At 36.1% G+C, this 21,040-nt stretch overlaps 1 protein-coding gene across 3 annotated transcripts in view; it reads left to right on the forward strand.

Moving 5' to 3' along the window:
• FSTL5 (follistatin like 5) overlaps nt 1–21,040 on the forward strand; it is a 269,497-nt gene that overhangs the window by 16,381 nt on the left and 232,076 nt on the right. For all 3 annotated transcript variants that reach the window (XM_041715855.2, XM_041715856.2, XM_072928440.1), the window contains exon 2: nt 7,330–7,468. In XM_041715855.2, coding sequence (XP_041571789.2) covers nt 7,346–7,468 — 123 coding nt within the window. In that variant the 5' untranslated portion in view covers nt 7,330–7,345. The remainder of the gene's footprint in view (nt 1–7,329; nt 7,469–21,040) is intronic.

A 21,040-nucleotide genomic window follows, 5' to 3' on the forward strand; every position in this document is an offset into this window, starting at 1 on the left:
GTTTTCTTGAATAACAAAAAGAGAAGTAAGGGTGGTAAGATGAATATATCACACCAAATATGGAGAATTTTAATCTTTAATTAGCAGCTCACCTGTTGAAAAAAAGTTGTATCTTAAGTGGCCATTTCGCTTGCTCTAGGATAATGTCTGTTCTCAAATGTACTCTTAACAATTTACTACTGAAGTGCCAACAGCTGTTGTTTCTTCTTACATTTAGTTAATGTTAGTAGCGTTTGATTTTAGAAGAAAAACATGAAAAAATTTTAAACCAAAATATTTATCTTTTCTAGCATGTGCAAAGGACACAGCTACACAATTGTATGTTAGGTTTCAATTTACAAATTTTGTAAAATATTAACCTGAGTTCTAAGCTGGCAGTTTTTCTGTTTCTGGTTTCATAGCATAAAGTGGTTGAATTCCCATCAGTTCAGATACTGCCATGATGGTAAACATGAATCCTCTAGGATATTGAGGAACCAGCTGTGACAAGTTTGCTTAATAAGGGAAGAAAGAGACCACCTCACTAACAGTATAACCTCCACAGACCAGCACTTGCATATATCAATGATGCTAAAATCACCCTGAGGTAGATACTGAAGTCTTGGGAGAAAAATAGATCAATACACACAACTCGAATCCATTAAACAAAGCTCCTCTGAGATATGTGAACTATAGTATGTACATTTTCGTCTGTTTTTTGAAATATTAAAGACATTATGAGACCATGTGAAGAACTTACAAGAAAGTTTTAAAATTGCCATTTCTTATTTTATTATAATTCATAATTATACTGGGGTTACTAACACTAAGACATCTGGGTGCTGTGCTTTATATAAATAAATAAATATACTGAAAATGTTAAGATCAAATTACAGCATTAATTTAGCATCAAAGATAAGTGTCCTTGCTGCATCTGCATTTCAGGTATTTTGACCTTTCAGAAATGGCCCTGGCATGATTAAGCCACTTGTGTACAGGCTCCCATGAGCTACTATAAATCTTTAGGGCAAATTCCAAAAAAGCCCTTCTAGAAAAGCCCTGGGTCTTGTTTGCATCCCCCCACAGAGAAGGGATGGGCTGCCTGGGCTGCTGCTCTTACCCACCAGCGTCTGGCAGTGCAAGTGGTGGGAGGGCAGAGAGACAGTGACAGTGAGAGGCAGGGAAGCATGGCCCTTGTGCTGGCTGCTCCCCATGGTGGTGCCTGGACACACCTGCCTTGGGCCACCTGGCACGTTTGTAAGGTCTGCACAAAGGCCAGGTGCACTAGTACAGGAGTTCAAGGGCCTGCACTCCACCTTCTGCTTTTGCAGCCTGATGGTTTTGTACTTCAAATCAGGAAAGGAGCGAGGGAGAGATGGACAGGGGTCAGCAGAAGGCAGGATACATCTGGCATGACGAGGGCTTTTTGTGAGATTTAAAAAAAATGTTTCTCATCCTGTGTGTTCCAGCACGTGAGCTGTCAGTAGCATTGCTGGCTGTTCCAAAATGACTTGCCAGCCTGTTTTGGTGGGTGAAGGATGAAGAGCATGTGTCTGCACAGTGAGTGGCTGTAGCCACATGAAGTCACAGCAGCGAGACAGAACAGATTGGTACGCAGATGTACGAGCTGTTGGCTGCCGTGGCAGCGCTGCACTTCGCTGCTGCAAGCCCCAAGCCTGCTGTACATAGTTAAGGTGACCTAATGACTCTGGTTCAGAGTGTAGCTGCCACTTCTGGAGGAGAACTGGAAGGTGGCAGCATCAAGTGTGCAGCGCTCAAAAGCTGTCAGGAAGTTGTGAGGTTGAGACTGCCCCCATGGCACTGTGATCTGCTTTCGACGGTGCATTTTGACAAGGAGAAACATTGCTAGATATGGATTACAGCTTTATTCATAAGAGACTATGATACTGTGACTACTTTGTAAGAGCCCTAATTTTGGTGTAAAGATTACTTTTGTAAGGTTTTTGAAAGCAGGCTGTGTGTGAAGATGTGGGCACTAGGGTAGAGTAGAGGCAGGCTACTAATAGGAAAAGACATGATTTTAGCTAAAACCTCTGCTGTCCATTCAAAGTTAATGCAATGTAATTGTCTCTGCACAAGAAAATACTTTCTTTGCTGCTGCCTTCTGCCATGAAACCATAAGGGCAGATAAAAGCATCTTAAGGAATGGTAGCAGTGTATTCTTTCATGCCTGGTTATTTGTGTCCATCATGATATGCAATGAAATCCTCAAAGTCACAGGCAATAAAGCATAGTTTATATTTATTACTGTGGCTGTATTATAAACCTAATAATAACATGGAATATCATGACATAGCTTATGGTCTTTTTCTGATCCCACAAAATAGACAATTAATTTTATTCTTATTTTTTTTCAGACTAATAATATCTAAAAGACAAAGACTGACATTTCCTGAGACCATACAGTGCTGCTTCTTGATATGTTGAAACTGACCTTTTAAATAATGCCAGGTTAATATCTGATATAGCTTTTCTTTTAAAGGCAGGAGGAATGCAGTGATTAGGCCAGTATTTAAGATTTAATTTATTATACTTTGTAAGAGCATTCAGTTTATCAGATCTATTTATTGATGTGGAATATTTACATTTTAAATTAATTTTATCTCTTCTCTTAAAGCCAAATATCCTGGCTAGTCACCATTTATCAACACAGAACAGAGCATAACAGCTGAGAAAATCTGGAAAAAAGGAATTTTAAAAATAGCAAAGTTCATAATTTTAAGTATGTATGCATTTTAAAATAGGGCATTCTTGTAACTGGGTATATGTTTTAACTCTTTATATGAAGTCTGGCTAAGCCAGGTTACATTAATTATATTTTTTTAGTACACTGTAAGTACACATTGTCACATTTGGAACTGGTTGTGTAAAATATGATATCTTTTCAATCTTCTCTGTGAAGAATACAGCATGGGGACAGGTAAAGTAGTGCTTATTATGCATTTGCTAAACTCTCATAGAAGCAACCTCTTTTCTCGTTCAACAAAAAAAGTTAGGCAAAGGACAAAATTTATATTACCATGAACTGATGAGAAGATTTAGAAATCATAAAACTTTGAGAGGAAACACTGCTGTCTTGTGGAATATATTAATCATTATTAGATATTACAAGTAAGGTGTCAGAACTGAGATTTTGTTTGTTTTCCACAAAGTATCGGAAAAGCACTAGCAGGAGAGAAAAGGGAGATAGAGGTTTGCATTACATTTCCTCAAGAATTATAAGAAATTATCTCTAACTCAGCAGTGACTATCTGATCATCAGGGTGATGGTGGAAACTGTGAACTTGTCATGTAGTTTTCTTTGTTTACAAGAAAAAATCAGTGAAAATTATTTAAGGGTCCCATTTCCCTTACCTATATAACGCAAGTAAGATATCCTGAGGTATCCCTTCTATCAGTTCAGAAGCTCTAGCTCTCCCAGCAGTGCTCCTCATCCAGGAGTTTTAAGATATAAACTTGACACAGAATAAAAGAATCCTCTTATGGATTATAATTTATGAAAAATGTTCAGAATTAACTGAAGTGCAAATTAGTCAATAGTGAGAAAACTGCAGAGTACATCAGATTCCTGAATGCTCTGGAAATGCGCTAAAAAGTGAAATGGCAGAGCCTTCTGAGAATCAGAAATGAAAATCTAAATTTGATACTGCCGAAATTACTGTACAGTGAGAAATAAGGAGCAGCCATTATCTGTTCAACATCCTTCATTCTATCCTCCTCAACTCATGAGGAAAATCTAAGGATGATAAACAACACGTGAGACTTCCACAACATTGATCAATTTCATGCTAAAATAGTGCATTAAGCTCGTTGTTAATAAGAAAATTAATGCACATTGTGGAAAGAAACTCAGCACCCTACTTATTTGTGTGCAGTGAGGGGGGAAGCCCACCCCCTAATTATTTACATGCAATGAGTAGCTGTCAATTAACTGTTTGCATTAATAAGATGGATAATATGGAGTTACTGTTAGTAGTTGCTTAAGAATTTCAGTTCCGTGTTTACTGTACTGGCAGACAAATCATATATATATATATATATATATATATATATATATATATATATATATGTACTGGAATATTTTATAATATTTAAATTTTTCTTTGCATTTTAACCTATAATCTATAAATGAGAAATGTGCAGAGAAAGAAACAGAAAAATGCAGAGATACAGACTGGTATCTGCTTAAAGAGAGAGTAAGCCAAGTAAACTCATCAGATTTCTAAAAATGATTATATGAATATAAAGAAGCAACAGGCTTCAGTGAAAATATAAGTAGACATATAATAATAGCCTAGAAGGAATTCTTTTACAAATATGTAATTAATGAAGTTAAAAATACAGAAGAATGTTATCTAAACACTGAAACATCAAGGTCTGCTAGATTATGATAATGGAAGTCTAGATCATTAATGCAAATTTGAGTTCAGAAATATGTCATTTTGCCCAAGAACACGATATAACAAACTTTCAAAAAAAATTTCTGATTTCTTAATAATACAATAGTCAAATAAAATTAAAACCCCTCTTTGCTTATTACTTGGGCTGTACCTTCAAGTAGAAATAAGAAAGAAACAATTTTAGGTAAGATGAATATATAGTCTTGATACTTTATTTCTTTCTGTTCAGCTATATGCAGCAGTTGTAATGAAGCTTTGAAAAGTCATTTTTATTCCTGCTCTTAGTTCAACTCTCTAACAGTGTAAGTCCTTAGGACAGATCATATTTTTACTTGAAATAAAGGCTTCATTATAGTGATGTATTAAGGAGAACTGTGGTTTTGGTAATAATTTTAAAATAAATAATCATTTAAGATATCCAATAAATTCAACAGAAACTGTATGCTACTTAAAAAAAGGTGGATATTTTAAATTCTAAAAAGGCAAAAAATAACTGCATAGACCCTGCATACTTTTGGGATTTTTAGCTGGCATCTGTCCAAAAAGCTTACTTTTTAAATTTGTGTTGTAAGTGTTCATCCAAGTGTCGGGCAATCAAGTCAGAAACTGAGCATGTAATAATTTTCTCTTCTGTACAAGTACAAAGGATAAGCCTTTCAAGGTCAAACAATTTTCAAAACTATAAGGGCTCTATTCTTTTACACCACATGAGACTAAAATATATTCAGTTTGTGGGAGGTTGGTGGAATGTGGCTGCTCTTACAACCTTCTGTGAAATGACTGTTTTCCAACCAAAATTTCATTGTACAGAGAGGTATTCCAGAAGTAAAGAAAGGTGACAAAGGTTCAGCCATGCTAAACTTAGCATGCACAAGTGCTAATCTGATTCTGACCTTTAAAGTCAACAATTATGTATTTTTAAAAAATTTCAACAAACACAAATAGAGGTTTTCTTTGAGATTAAAAATCAAGATTCTGATTTTTCATATTTTTTGTTCTGTTTTTTGTGGGGTTTTTTTTGTTTGTTTGTTTTTGGTTTTGGTTTTTTTTTTTTTGTACGACTTACTTTTCCAGTAAGAGAGATACTGAGAACTAACACATCATCAGTAAAGGAAAATGCCATACCATAATGTACTTGAATCCTCAGATTGGTGAATCAGTCTTTTTTTGGCGTTTCCTGTCAGTAAAATGGGTTAGTTGAAATAATCCCATAGCAAAAGGTCCACAAAACACCTGATTAGCCCTTCTGTTTTGGTGGAAGTGTGAGGGGAACTCAAGAAGAAAATTTCACTGTGTCATTTCCCATCTTCACTATAATATCCTTTTACTGAACAGGAAGAAGAACAAGCCTCAAGTTGTTTATGTAAAATATCACTCTGTAATAGAGCTTGTTTTCTTTATTTCAAATAATTCTCTTCTTAATGTATTCTGCGCAAGCTCTCCTAAGAGAGATGCTTCTACTATGTATATTAGAAACACTGGAGCACCAAAGAAAGGTAATCGAAGTGGAAACTGTTGGAAAAAGTAATAATAAATGAGTGTTGGAAAAAGTAATAATAAATGAGATGAAAAGTTTGATTAACAGGGAGGCCCAGAATGAGACTGGGTTTAGTGGAACAAAAGGTAAGTGATGTTGAAGTAATGCGGTGTATTAATGTCTAGCTTTTGTTTTAATTCCAAGTGTGAAGGCAAGGCAGTCTGGTAAAAGTCAGCTGGAATGAGGATGAAACAGACCTATCAGTGGTTTCACCAAGTTCGGTAGAGTAGTCCCCAAGGAAGGGTAGCACACTTAAATAGGATCTGTTACTGAGACTGTGAATAGAGGTAAGAGTACAGTCCATTTACTACATGTAATATCTCCACAGGATTTAATTCTATTCAGTCTCTCTGCCTTCAGGTGACTGTGAAGACTATTGCTATGTGAGGAATGATAGGAATCAAAACCACAGTTTGTGTAACAGTATTGCCAGGAGCATGACTGTAAATGGTACAGGATAATAAGTGATCCCCAATTTGTTCACATTTTATGCTCAGATGATTTCCCATAGAAAAGAAAATGTCAGGCAAGACTTGAAAATTTGGTGCACAGTCTGGGCTCTTAGGGCACACTTAAGATGTTTTGTACTTACTCCTGTATATCTTGATTCTTATCAGAAGTTTCTACATTGGCAGGGTAAGTGAACTAAAAGCAAAATAGAAAGGGGAAAAAAAACTCCAGTCATGCATGAAAGTGGCTCATCTCTGTCCCATAATGCAGGACTAAATAATAAAGACTAGCAGACTGACTTGTGAGTATCTGGAAGTAATGAAGATCTGTTTGCTGTGTTGTCTGTTTAACATGATGGTTTCAACACAAATGCTGAATATCAATAATAAATATTGCATATCTCTAAAATGTTCTGAAACCACTTATGTTATGTATATGTGTACATCCATTAGGAACCATATAAGGTAACTCTCATGCCATATGTATCTATAGATCTGTGAGTATGATTATTATAAGCTTGTAGGTTGTGAATAGTGCATTGAGAGAGATGAGAAACAAGAGACCATGTTTAAAATAAAGTCTTGATGAACATGTAATTGATGATAAATTTTTTTCTTTCATCTGAGAAAAATTATTGCATTTTTCACCACTGCTTTTCTCTTATGTTCTGTCTTTGACTTTTCCTGGTTGCTTCCTCAGTGACTCCCTCATATGAGTATTGAACAGTGATAAGAAAATTCTCAGTTCAGTACAGCTGAATTGATACTGCTGTCCCAAATACTACTACCATTTTTTCTCTTTGCTGTTGTGCCAGATGGATTGTTCCAGATCTACTATATTTATTCAAGTCCACAATTGGATTATCAGTATTGTAAACCTTTATTATATGGTTTATGCTAAAGTTATATTGCATCTCTGAACTTGTACATTTTATTTTCACAGAAACAGACCTGTAAAGATGTTCATGTGGTGGTCTGCTGTTTTACTTCTTGGATGCATTTTGCTGGGAGCAGATGGGTGGCTGGTCAAGGAAGGATACGACTTTAGGCCCTATCAGCCCCTAGTAAGATTACGGCACAAGGTATGGATTATTTTCTAATAGTTCTTCCTTTTCTTCCATGGTCAAGGGATAAATTACACTCTAGCCTTGTCTTTTTTTGTCTTTATTGGAGTAATGTTCAGCAATTAACTTTTTCAAAGAGAATGAGATAAGACGTGTTTTAGCTTCAAAAACTAGATATTAGTTATATTAACAGAAACTCAGAGGGAGAGCCAGGAGAGACTCTCTCTTAAAGCAGCTGTCAGCATCTGCTTAAGGCAATGACTTAACCCAGTTCTCAGCGAATTGCAGTCCAAGCAGCAAACAGGGAAACTGTCCATCAAAGAAGAATGGTGTTGAAGTTAACTGATGAATAGAAACTTGTTTGCAAGAGGTAGATGTTTCCAGGGCTTGCTGAATTTAGCAGTTTTAGACCACGGCAAAGTTCAGATGTTTTCTGAGTTGCATGGTTCCTATATTCAACCACTACATGCCATTCAAATTTTGCCCACCTGATACTCCTTTGTCATGAATCCAGGACTCCCAAAACAGTTCTCAGCTAACAAATCCTGCCCTTCTTCTGGTAGTTAAAAGGGAAACTTCTGTGGGTTCGTTAAAACAAGGAAAAGGACTGTAATATTTCCATGGGCTTTCAAAAGTTAACATAATTCTGATCAACATAATTCTTTCTTAGCATGGTAGTCATGGGAACAACATCTGAGGTGCCTTAAGACCTACAGTCAGGCCAACAGAGATGATAAAAAAATTTCGCCCTTCTGAATTTTTGTGCTGCAAGTAAAAGGTCTGAATTATAGCCAGAAATTCTAAATGTCAGTTTCTATTAATGTTTCAATATACTGCTAGTTTTATTTTTCAATACTTTTTTGCAAAGTATGAAAAATATTTATTTTTGGTCCTCAGTTTAATAAAAAGACCCAATATTGTGTGATTCTATCTCAGCATATAACATGACAACATGAGTTCTCAAACAAGTAAAATACTTGTCTATTAGCTAGATAATGTATAATATATAGATTAAATACAAAAAGTTTCTTAACAGATAGAAAATAAAATCTTAAAATTATACAATTATGCACCCTCTAGGGAATGTTCTCCATCAGAATAAGAGTGAATCAGGCCACAGTCAAGGAAATAAATAACTGTATCAGCACACAGGTTTTTATGCTGAGTATTATTCAAGACTTTATCTCATCACTTAATTTCCATTTGACAGCTGTAAGCAAACTAAAATAAAATAGCACAAGAAAAGTATTTTGAAATCTAGAAGGAAGAGAGAGACTAGTAATGAAACTGTAGAATAAATCACATGAGAAAGAAATCACATGTGCAAAAAAACCCCAATACAAAACCATGAAGCCTGTGAGAGCAATGAAGGACAAAATATGGGGTATGATTAGCATTATTTCTGAGGTTAGATGGTCTCAGGTCTTAATGAATGTATGTGGAACTATTCATATGTTGCTATTTCCTTATTATACTTTTAATGTACTGATAACTCATATAATTCTTGGATTGGACTGTCATAAACTTTTCAAGTTTAATATTGGGGAATCACACATAGACATATGCAAACAACATATACAAATAATTAAAACTTTATATCAAGTATTGTACTGAAAAATATGGTGGGTTTTTCCTTAGGCAATATGTCTAGATAAAAAATGTTTTAGTATAGTTAGGCTTTTAGTATTAAGGACATATGTTTCTACAAAAAAAACCCTAGGAATGTAAAACTTTTCTAAAGTCAATTTTTAAACCCAACTTTGGCACAGATACACATACTCAAAATGTAAATAATATGGTAAAAAACTTTCTGCTTCAATCAAACACCTAATAAATCAAGTGCTTAGATTAAGTTATGCCAATAGAATACTTACTGCAAACAGATGATAATGAATATATGCAGTTATGTTTGCTTTGATCAGGCAATATGTATGCAAGTTTATGTGTGCAAAGATTAAAAAAAAAAGATTAATGTCTCTTGCTCTAGTAAAGGGGAATTTATCTGACTTGAACAAGAGTCCAACCAGAGCAACTTTAAATGTCAGCCTGCAGGGAAAAGCAATCCTGTTGGTACTTAGGTATTATCTTGAAATAATGATTGTGTTTGTGGTGGAAACAGGCATTCATATCATAAAGGTTGTTTTGTTTTAAAAGGGATTATGAACAATTTCAGCTTCTCATGCATAGAAATTACAAGTAGGAATTTGGTCTGTATATATGATAATCTGAAAGCATAAGAATAGCATTTATATGGAAAAAAACCTTTATAAATAGAAAAAAAAATTATGCATAAGAAAACATGGCTTTACTTTGAGCACCGGAACAGATTGCTCAGAGAGCTTGTTGAGTCTTCATCTTTGCAGGTGTTAAAAAATTGTCCAGACATGGTCTGGGACAGCCAACATGTTGTGGGTGACTGTGCTTGAGCAGGGAGATATGGCAGGGTGACCTCCGAAGGTCCTAACTTTCTTTGATTCTGTACTTCATTATAATACACCATTATTTATAATAATGTTCATTGTCATGGCTGTTATAATGGTAATGAAGATCAAATGTTTGACTGCATGGTTTATATATGAAATATTCAAGCTCAGGAAGAGATGACTTCTCTTGAACCAGAACTGAGAATGATTATTACAAAGCACTCCTCAAAGTTGTTTTCAGTCCCCTTCCCATCGAAAGTCCCTTTCTATGACTTACATTTATGTGGTTATGCTGAAAAGTACTAGGCTATGTCTGAACACCATGTGAATTTCTTGTTAAGCCAGGTAATCTTTGGTTCTTCATTTGTCAAAACACTAGAAGAGTTTGTAAGGTACTTTCCATTTGGGAGTCTTCTTGCATTGCTGCTGAGGTATTGTGAGCAATTTGTTAATACCTAGGTTCCCACCTGATATTGTTAGGAAGTATTTTTAGCATCCTAATGAATTTTCTTCTTGCAATTTGTATGCCTCTGACAGAGACCAATGTTTATGCAATGTATTCAGTGAAGGAGTGTATGCTTTGAGATTTCCAGGTATAAACAGGCAGGTGGCAGCCAACAGAATGGCAACAGTTGGCTGCAGATTCTCTGTCAGATGCTAAGAAATATGGAATATAGCCTGTACATCCATATGTATACTCCAGAGCATGCCAACTCTGCATATCTAACTAACACATGCGTGCACAACCCTCCTTGTGGTGGTTCACATGGTTTAGGAGGGAATAATATTGGGGCAGTGCCTTGTTGTTAATGATCTCCTCACGGGTGGGGAGCAGTTCAGTTTTAGTCTCAAGGGACAGTCGGTGAAGATGTAACTCAGTCCTGGTCCCCTGGGCTCCTTTTACTTAGGCCCAGTGCTGTACTTTTGAGGTTAGGATAACTATGTTCCTAACAGAGCAAGCACTGCCCTGACAGCATGGGTGGGGTGGGAGCAGAGAGAGGGGAGAATCCAGGGAAGTCAGAATTCAGCCTGAGCCTCAGCCTTAGCCTTGGCCTGTGCAGGATGCTCCATCAGGAAAGAGCTTCTGTTGTCCAGCTGAGCAGGAGTGTATGGAGGATACAGCAAAGGGGGTGTGCCAGGCTTTCACCGGCTTCTGGTGATTTGTTGATTCAAACTTCTTTCCAGACATGTTTGATTTCATCTTGTTTTTACCAAAGGGCTATGGGGAAGTGACTCAGCTGTGCAATCCTCACTCATGTATGTGATATTTATGCAGACAAAAATATTTATTTTGACCTCCTGTAAAAAAACTGCCTCTCTTCCTTATTCCTCTCTCCTTTCCCTTCTTACCGTTGCTATTTGCTGCTAAATTGATCAGTTCAACCCTGATTCATGTTAGATTATGGCTCAGGACTAGGTCAGTTTAGAGGGGTTTAGGTTACATTAGAATTAGATTCAGTTTAGAAGTGTTTAAGCAATAAGGACTGTTACATTGTGCTCATGGGCACTCTGTGACTTCCCCGGGACCCTGTGACTCTGATCAAGATAACTCTGGACCCTCCTTCCACCCTGTCCAAAGTCTATAGAGACCCCTGACACTTCCTGTTCATCCTCTTTTGCCCTGCTCTCCACATCGACATCACAGAATAAAGAGAGCTGAACCAACATATATCTGGGTAAGAGCCTCTTTTGGAAATCTTTGCCATCTCCTGATATTCCTCCCCTCAAAGCCTCAGATCTCTGGGCTAGCCTGATAATTCAGGGGGCTGAGAGGGGGAGGAAAGTCAAAGGACTTTGTCTGAATTTAAAAAAGCAGAAGAACATAAGCTTCTGTCCCATGTTGTTAAAAGAAAATTTAAATGCATAAGCACAGAAAAAAAACCAAAAACATGTATGTCTTTTAGGTTTTTGCCCAAAGCTTATAAAATGTTCTCCCTCTACTAAGGGCACTGAAATGCCTGTAAAATATAGACAGGCTGAGTGTCCAATGATTTTATTGTCATTTAGGGTGTCATGGCCAAGAAAGAAATGCTCAGAAAGTAGTATTCTGGGATTCAAAAATAGCCTGTGCTTTCCCTGTGTTGTCTGGTCTCCAAACAACGTGAGATTTATAGCTCACAGTGTCTATCTGGAAAATCTGTTTGCTTGCAGGATCTGAGAAGTCATAAAATTTGATCCTCTAAAATCCTCTGTCCTACAGAGAGAAGGGAAAAAAAATCTATTGAAGATGAGCAGTGAATCCAGAGGACTAAGAACAGAGCTTTTCCTGTCATGTCAGTGCTGTTCTCAGCTCTAAAGTAACATGAGAATTTTCTTCCTTCTGAGGTTCCATGAGCACAGTGTCTATGTCCTATGCAAATTCCAGGATTAGAAGTAGCAAGACTCAGGGTTTTTGTTGTTTTTTCCATTAATCACTTTTAAATGTAGTCCAGAAGTCTTTTGTTGTTGTTGTTTTGGTTTGGTTTAATTTTTATTTTATTTTCCTTTTCTCAGGAAAGGGAGGGAATTCTGCAATCTAATCAGATTTTTTCCTGGGGCAATAGTGTTAAAAAGGCATGGGTAATTTTTAACCCCATTGCAATCACTGTGCATTAATAAACTAATATCAATTAAACACTTTATTTTTGCTATCGCTCACTACATTCTCAAAGCATTTTTAAGGCTTAGGAAATTTGCTTCTAAAATTTCCCTGTAAAGTTTCTTCTTTATTCCTTCTTCCAACTAGTCAGTCACTGGGGGGTGTGGAGTGTCAAAATCTGGAATTAAGGCAAGGATGATTCCTCCTTTCAAGATGCCTGCTGATACTTATTAGGAATGACTATCTATAAACTTGTGGTAAGATCAAGACGGCCAGTCAGGGAGCAAAGATGCATCTTAACTACTAGGCTGAACCTTTTGCTTTACCTGTCTTTTGTTCTTTTTACTGAAAGTCATCACTATGGGAAGGATTAATCTCAACCAAATATTTTGAGGGGTGATGAGGTTCACATGCATTATCTACCTTTTGATTAATTTTTTTTAATATCACATGCCAGGTTGGCAGCAGAGAATAAAATATAACATGGTGGTATACTCAGGCAATGTAATTATCTTTTCCAGTAGTCAGCTTGGCCTTCTCACATTGAATCCTAAGAGGAGGATTTCCAGTTACCCTCTGTATGCATAAGAAATGGTTTTTTTTTTACCTTTCTGGCATTTGAGATTCAATGAAAACACAATCTGTATCAGCTATCATTTCAGACTCTTGATTAGCATGTTTTTTCATATTCTATTATGATGGCAAATTGTAATCACAAATTGTAATTGCAGTAATAGCAAAACAAAGTCAGGAGAGTTTGTTTTTTTTTTTTTTATATATTACTTGAGGTGATTTGTTCCTGTTTAAATTTGTTCAGTTTGGATTTCTAAGATTATGAAGGACACCAAATACTTGAAGTGTGTGTTTATGAAATCTGTCTCTTTTTCATAACTTCCTTGTTCACTCTTTTTCTTGAGGTCCTCAAGACCACTCTGTAATTTAATTCCATCTTATTATTTTTTTTTTTCCTATTGGACAAATTCTTTATTTTATTCTTTTTCCCAGTTATTTTCCCCATGCCTAGAAGATGTAGTCCTTTGCTGTGTATATTAACTTTTATTATCTTGGTTTGTTAAAATGAAAGTGATATCCTGTAGCATAGACAGTGCTTATAATGTGAAAAATAATATGCAAAAGTCAATATGAAGTTATATTAAGTAATAAATACGGTGTGTAGCAGTTTTGTTGGTATGTAGACAAACTGGGCTAAACCTCAGATTATTCCTTTTTAAAAAAAAACTAAATAATGATCAACATAGTTTTTGGTTTATTTTTCACCTCTTATTGTAGTTATCTATTTAAATTCTGTTTTTAAATTAAAATAATTACATAATTTAGGCATTTGCTTTTGTGTTGGGTTACCCCGTTTTTGTAGCGGGGGGCTGCAGGATTGGCTTCTGTGAGAAGCTGCCAGAGGCTTCCTTCATGTCCGACACAGCCAATGTCAGCTGGCAGGTTCCAGGATGGACTCACTGCTGACCATGGCTGAGACAGTCAGAAATAGTGCTAACCCCTGTGAAAAGATATTTAAGAAGGAAAAAAAGTTATTGTGCAGATGGAACTGCACTAAACCAAGAGTGGAATGAAAATAAGCGAGAGGAACAGCTTTGCAGACATCGATGTCTGTGCCGAAGGAGAGGGAGGAGGTGCTCCAGGTGCCTCAGCAGAGATTTTCCTGCAGTCTGTGGTGAAAACCATGGTGAAGCAACTGTGTCCCCCCTGGAGGACCATGGGGATGCAGAGATGCACCTGCAGCCCATGAAGGAGACCCACACAAAAGCTGGTGGATGCCTGAAAGGAGGCTGGCCCATGCTGGGCAGGTTTTCTGGCGGGACTTGTGACCCCATGGGGAGCCCATGTTGGGTCAGGCTGTGCCTGAAGGATTGCACCCTGTGGAAGAGTGACTCTTGTTACAACAGCAGCATTATGTGGGGAAATGTTTCAGAAGGGATGGATTTAGGTTGGAGAACTTCATGAAGGACTGTCTCCCGGGGGCGGACCCCGTGCTGGAGAAGGGAGAGGGCTTCTCTCCCTGAGCAGTGGCAGGAGCTATGTGTGATGAACTGACCAAATCCCTCACTCCCCATCTCCCTGTGCTGCTGGGGCAGAACAGGTAGAGCTCAGGAAGGAGGGAGGAGTGGGAGGAAGGTGTTTATAAGGTCTTATTTTACTTCTTGTTATCCTGCTCTGTTTTTGTTAGCAATAAATTCAGTTAATATCTCTAATTCTAAAGTCTAAACATTTTTCTAATGTTTTGCCTGTGTCAGTATTTGGTGGGTGATCTCTTCCAGTCCCTAACTCATGAACCTTTCATTATATTTTCTCCCTGCTGTCCACTTGTGGAGGAGAATGACAGAGCAGCTTAGGTGGGTGCTGCCATCCAGCCAGGGTCAACCCACTACTGTGATGCATTCCCAACTGAGAAAATGTAACACTGGTATACAGCAATAAAAGAAAGAAAGAAAGAAAACTCTTTCTTACATTGGGCTTTAGTATAGAATCAAATCACAGTATTTGTGCACTATTAGACTCCTTTTAAACTGGCCCCAGTTAGATTGGCTAAATACTAAATTTTGCATCCATGTTTCTTTTCAATATCCATATTTTAAAAATTCTTAATACTTTTATTCCTATACTTTTTGTGGTAGAAAAACAAGTTCAGAATAAATTATAAATAAATATAAATTGTCTCCTTTTAGGACTGGGAAAATATATCACTATTTTTAACTCTTTCTTCTTCATTACTTTTTTTTAATTAGTTTTCAATTGTCATTTTGAACTGTGATAATTTTACTAAGTGTGTGATATGCAGTGGGAGCACAACTTGGTATTTTTTAGATAAAATCATATTTAATTAAATAGTACTTTACCTTTTTCTTTTTCTCTTTTACAGTAGCCACTGTTCTGATTTTATGTTACCAAGAGGTCAGGTTAAAGAACCCATCTGTTCCTGTGAACCATGGTTTTTGTAATCTTACAGTACAAATATTTGCCACCACAATAGCTAAGCAATTTCTTTGCATTTATTATCCTGATTGGTTTAAATTTTGTAATTTGAAATCTTTTCAAGGAGGCACAGTAAGAAGCATTGATCTGTGTTTACGTGTATTGGGTTTAGGTATGTGATTTTGTCTCTCTTCAGCAACCTTTCCTTTTGAAAATTTTGTAACTGGAAAACTGTGTGACTTATCTCCATTGTTTATAAAATTGAAAACAAATAGCAGTAAGAAAGTCCTCTTACCACGTGAACTTACTGAAATAGGCTATGCTTACCTTATAATGCAATGACTGCTATATCACAGTAGTTGTTATTTTTTCTCTTGTTTTTTCTCATGCTATTTTTTCTCTTTTATGATTGCTGGTGGGATCATATAAATAGTCCAGCTCAGGGCATTGTATTTGTTCTTGATAACTGATTCCATGGTAAATCATACCAGACAAGAACACTATATTCATCAGAATATTCAAATCCCTTCAACCATGAGCTAAGGGAATGTGATGTCTTTCAGCTTTTTTTTTTCCATTATGAAAAAAACCCAGATAGCAGCATTAGTAACAACAACAAAAAGCCCCAGTCTCCTTTTCACAAAGCGAGGCTAAAGAATAGGATACACATTGAAAACATTAAAGGTTTTGGTATCTGTTCTTAGGCTTGACACAAAGAAAATTGAGAGCTTAACGACAGCCTAATGAAAATATGCCTAATTACATCTTTTTTCTTATTATGCTTGATGCAACTACAGTGAAATAACTATAGTGTTAAGAACATGGAAGCCTAATGCCTAAAACATAACACTCAAAACAAAGCTCTCCCAAATTTTCTAATGCAAAAAATGTTGCTATTTGACTTCATTAAAACTGCTCACAGAATCATAGAATGGTTTTGCCTTGAACGTATCTTAAAGATCAGTGAGTTGCAACCCCTCTGCCTTCTCCTCTGTGGGCTGAGGAGCCCCAAGCCTCTCAGCCTGCCTTCAGAGGAGAGCTGCTCCAGTCCTCCAAGCATCTTTGTGACCGTCCCCTGAACTCACTCCAGCAGGTCTGTGTACATGTGCTGAGGGTCCCAGAGCTGTACACAGGACTTGAGGTGAGGTCTTATGAAATGTAAGAGAAAAGTAGGAGATTTTTTGTTTCACTTGACACATCTTTTTTAGCTGTTTTAATAGTTTTTATGTAATGTACTTTGTTAACTATGCTCAACTGCATTTAGACTATTTATATAAATGAACAGTGTATAAACAATGCAGTGTATGAATGGTACATTTATGTGAACTGAGTTTAATGTACTGCTTATAACTCTGGTTATATAAGCTGGAATTAGCAGCCTATAATTCAAGTCTATTTTCTAGGGACAAGTAAGACCTATCACTCTCTTGAGGCATCAGTGGAATTTTTATTTCAGTAGTGTTTCATGAAAATGCCATTACTTTCTATTGCTATTACCTGAGGATTATTGTCATACATCAGTGCAAGAAATAAAGCATTAATATCCTAATAGAATGTATTCAACTTGGTATACGTGTCATTATTTAGTATTTCACAATTTGATGCTACAATTCTGAAAGTAATAGTAACTACTGTATTACTGATAATAAGTGAATAAGCTGATCCCCAAAATTGTGAAGGGCTAATGCCACTGTAACAGACAGCTGTATTTTTATAAAGGTCTGAGAAACCATTGGTCAGTCTGACTTTTGATGCAAAGCTCACCTATTTATCTCATTGTTCCTTCATTTCTACTCTAAGTGAGGCATGAGTAAAGCATGCTTTTCAAAGAAATTACTGAATCTTCAAATATTTTCTATACCTTCATATTTTCAAAAATTTATTTTTGTGGTTTATTATTAGCAACTAGTAAAGAACAGAGCTTACCATTTGGATATATCTGTCTTGTTTTGCCAGTCACTGCTTCCTGGGACCTACTCCATCATTAGGTGGAATAAATTCAAACTCATTGGTTTGGTACGAGGAAATATTTTCAGGACATTAGTTGAAGTTTATTATTCATAACAAAGTCTATTTTATTTTTGTTTACTTGTATCAGTCTAATACAGGGAAGAAAAATAGATGTATTTTATATATATGAAGGAATGGTAATTAAAAATAAAATATCAATTAGATCAGAACTTCAGCTATTTACTAGATTGTTATTTCAGCTCTCTGCAACCTCTTTTTTTAAGCTAATTGTTTCCAACATGAATGCCAAGAGAAAATAACTAAAAGCTTTACAGTACATTGCCTACTGCACAGTAGAAAAGCTGTAACCAATTGTTAGTTTATCTGCAGAGTATATAGCTGCACTTCATAATTCATTTTGAAAATATTGAGTTAATCCTGAGTTTTCTAAGATTCAGTAGAAGAAAATATGATCCTAACTTTTCTTTCTAGTTTCCTAAATGTCATACAGTAGGTAATATGATATAACCTTTCATCAAAACTTTGGTTTAAATGAATGCATTCCTCAAACATACAAAAGGGCAGTTGCAATTGATTAATATTCAAATCATAAACTTCTCTTTTGCTTTGCTATTCTACCTTATCTGCCCTTATAAGATGAATGGTAGAAACAACCTGTTTGTAACCTAGAAATGTCTCAGCATACTGAGACAACCAATACTGGTAGATAGAGTACAATTTTAGCCATAATTATGTCTTAATGCAGACTAAATATTACTTGAATTCCTGTTTTGTAAGAAGGTAATTGATGTTTATGCTCTCATGTCTATACTCCCTAATGTCATTCTTCCTGTAGATTTTCTCCCATCTGTACAAAAACTTGCCAAGAGGAAAAATAAGATCTGAATGAGCCTCAGACAGACTAAATAATAAAAAGAAAAATACATTATGTGGCTTTAGAAAATTACACTTAAAATCACCTCTGAAATTTAGAAAGAAAAACGAATGGAGGTTTTTAGGCAAATTGCTTCCATTAATGTCGTTGGGAATTCTGGGGCTAGGATTCATCTGTAGTAGCTTTCTATTTTTTCCTTTTTTTTTTCTTTTTTTTTTTTTCTCTTTTTTTTTTTTTTTCCTTTAAGTAGTACTATATTGTTAGGAAATATACTACTGATCAATAATTGTGAGGGTACCTGGAGCTTTAGGAACTCGTGTAAAGGGGAAGGTAATAGAATGCCCATTAAATACTGTATCCTAGAATTTCCGGGGATAATTCACTGTGCAAAAGTGTTGCTTCTTGGAGATCTCTTTCCCCCTTCTTTGCCTATTTAAATCTAGAGTGTTCTCAGTTAATTGTAAAATAAATATATATATACTGAATATAATTCTGAGCTATATCAGAAAAGTATATTCCTCTGCAGCACCTCACTGACTCTCCTGTGTTATTGCAGTTCTTTTTTGGTAGGCTTGAAGAAACTACATCTTATGCTGCCTTTGCATGGGGAAGTAATACTACATTGAGTGTCTGAGCATATAAAGTTTAATGCAAAAGATACACAAATAGCAGTAATTACTTCTGTAAAGTCTTTATTTATGTAGCTCCTCCAACTTAACTAAGGAGAGTGGTAGCCTGGATTTAGCTACATAAATTGGCTTGAAAAATCTTCAGTATATAAGTGGTTTTGTTCATAGTAGTACATGTGTTTTAATGCAAAAGTACACTTCTTCTGCTGCTTAAACCATGAATTAGGCATCTAAATGCTTAAAGCATTGTAAAAACAGCAATGCTGCACAGCAAAATAAAATTGGTAGAATGTTTTTCTATCATGTGCTGTGAAACTGCTTCTAAATTTTAAATGTATTTGGTCTGTTATCAAAGAACAAAGTATGAAGTCATCATATTAAAGAAGCTATAGTTACACTGTATTTCTCTAAGAGTGAGCTGCCTAACAAGTCTATGCAGAGTAACCTTCTGTGCATATTCTACTGGGATTTTTTTTCCTGAGTTCAGCTCAGAACTGTGACCAGTTCTAGGACAATTGATGATAATGAGGTGTATGGATAGACAGGTAACAGCCAATATAAGAATGAATCCTTTAAGTCATCATGTAGATTTTATTGGATTTTTTTTCATTGTGGAAAAATTACAAGATTTGGAAAATAGGCCTTTCTCTGCTTCAATAAAATGAAGGAGAATATATATTTGGCCTTTCACTACAGTTTCATTTGGCCTCTAGGATCGTTTGGATTCCTCATGGACAAGGTATTACATTGGAAACAAACAAACAAAAAAATTTACAGTACTATTAAACCCCAACTATTTAGTGAAATAAGAATTAAAACCCTAAACTACTACTCAGCTGCCTTTCAACTGCTTGCAGAGTAATCAGGGCTTATAGGTCCTGTAGGGTGCCAATTTGTCTTGGGAGCTACCTGCAGCCTGCTACAGGCAGATCTTTTTACACTAGCATTGTTTTGGAAATGTGTCTATATGGATTGTGTACAATCCTACCAGAAGGAATTGTTACTTGTGTACAATCCTACCAGAAGGAATTGTTACTTTGAAAATGTACTAAGTTGACTGATTCTGCCTATTTTAAAAAAGAAATGTTATTTCATAGAATGCAATGCATGGTGCATACATTTTGTATAAACAGTGTTACTGCGTCATTAGCAGGAAGCTGCTTCAAATCTGTTGGTACTGAAGAAACATTGGGATTTAGACAGTAACTTTAGCCCAGAACTGTTTCACTTCCAGGGCAAAGGCTTTGCTCTGCTTTGCATGATCCAAGGCTACCTTTAAAAATAATATATGCCCTTGCAACCATCTAGGTTATTTACGTTTATGTCAGACAGGCCTGAATAGAAAACCTGTGGATCTTTGTGTAGAGCTTCTGTCCACTTTCCATCCATAGAAATCACACACTTTGTTGAAGCCTGGTCTAGAGATAGTTTTCCTTCAGAGTATGTAGACATAGACAAGATGATGTTGAGCTTTGTCATACCTTTATTTCTTCTCTGTTTCTTCTTTGCTTTTAAATGATTGTAATCTGCATGCAGAGAGGAACAACTACTCAAACTCACCTTCAGACTCACCTTCCTGGGTGTACCATGATTGTTCTTTATGTTCCTTGGGGATCTAAATCAGCAAACTAAGATCCAAATCAGTGTATTTCAGAGTTTACTCTTCCCATCTCTGCGGCTGGGCTTTTCTTGGTTTGGGTTTGGTTTTAATGACAATCATTTCACTCTTGTATCGAGGTTCTCCAGATATTGTTGGGTTGCTTTCATGCAGATTCATGAATTCAAGATTTCATCGTGGTTTCTCCGCAGGCCTGTAAGGCTTACTCTTAACCCTGTAATATTTAGTAATATTCCTGGGAACACCATTAATTCTGAGCACTTCAACAGCTTTACATATTACCTTATTTTTGCCTAGCAACCTTGCTTCACATCTTGTTTCCTGCACACAATCTTATATTCATGTGATGCCTTAATCAATACAAGAACAACCTGTGGCATATTATTTTCTCAGAATTTGCTGCTATAAATGGTGTCAGTCTCTAAGAAGACTGGGCTGTGAATGCAGAATACCAGTTCAAGAATCCTGCTGCAAACATTAAACTAAAAAGCTTTCTGCAGTAAATAGCATTCTGACAAGAGCAAGAGGAAAATGGTTCACTTTTTGCACAT

Source organism: Taeniopygia guttata, chromosome 4 (genome assembly GCF_048771995.1).
Source record: "Taeniopygia guttata chromosome 4, bTaeGut7.mat, whole genome shotgun sequence".
Lineage (NCBI taxonomy): Eukaryota > Metazoa > Chordata > Aves > Passeriformes > Estrildidae > Taeniopygia > Taeniopygia guttata.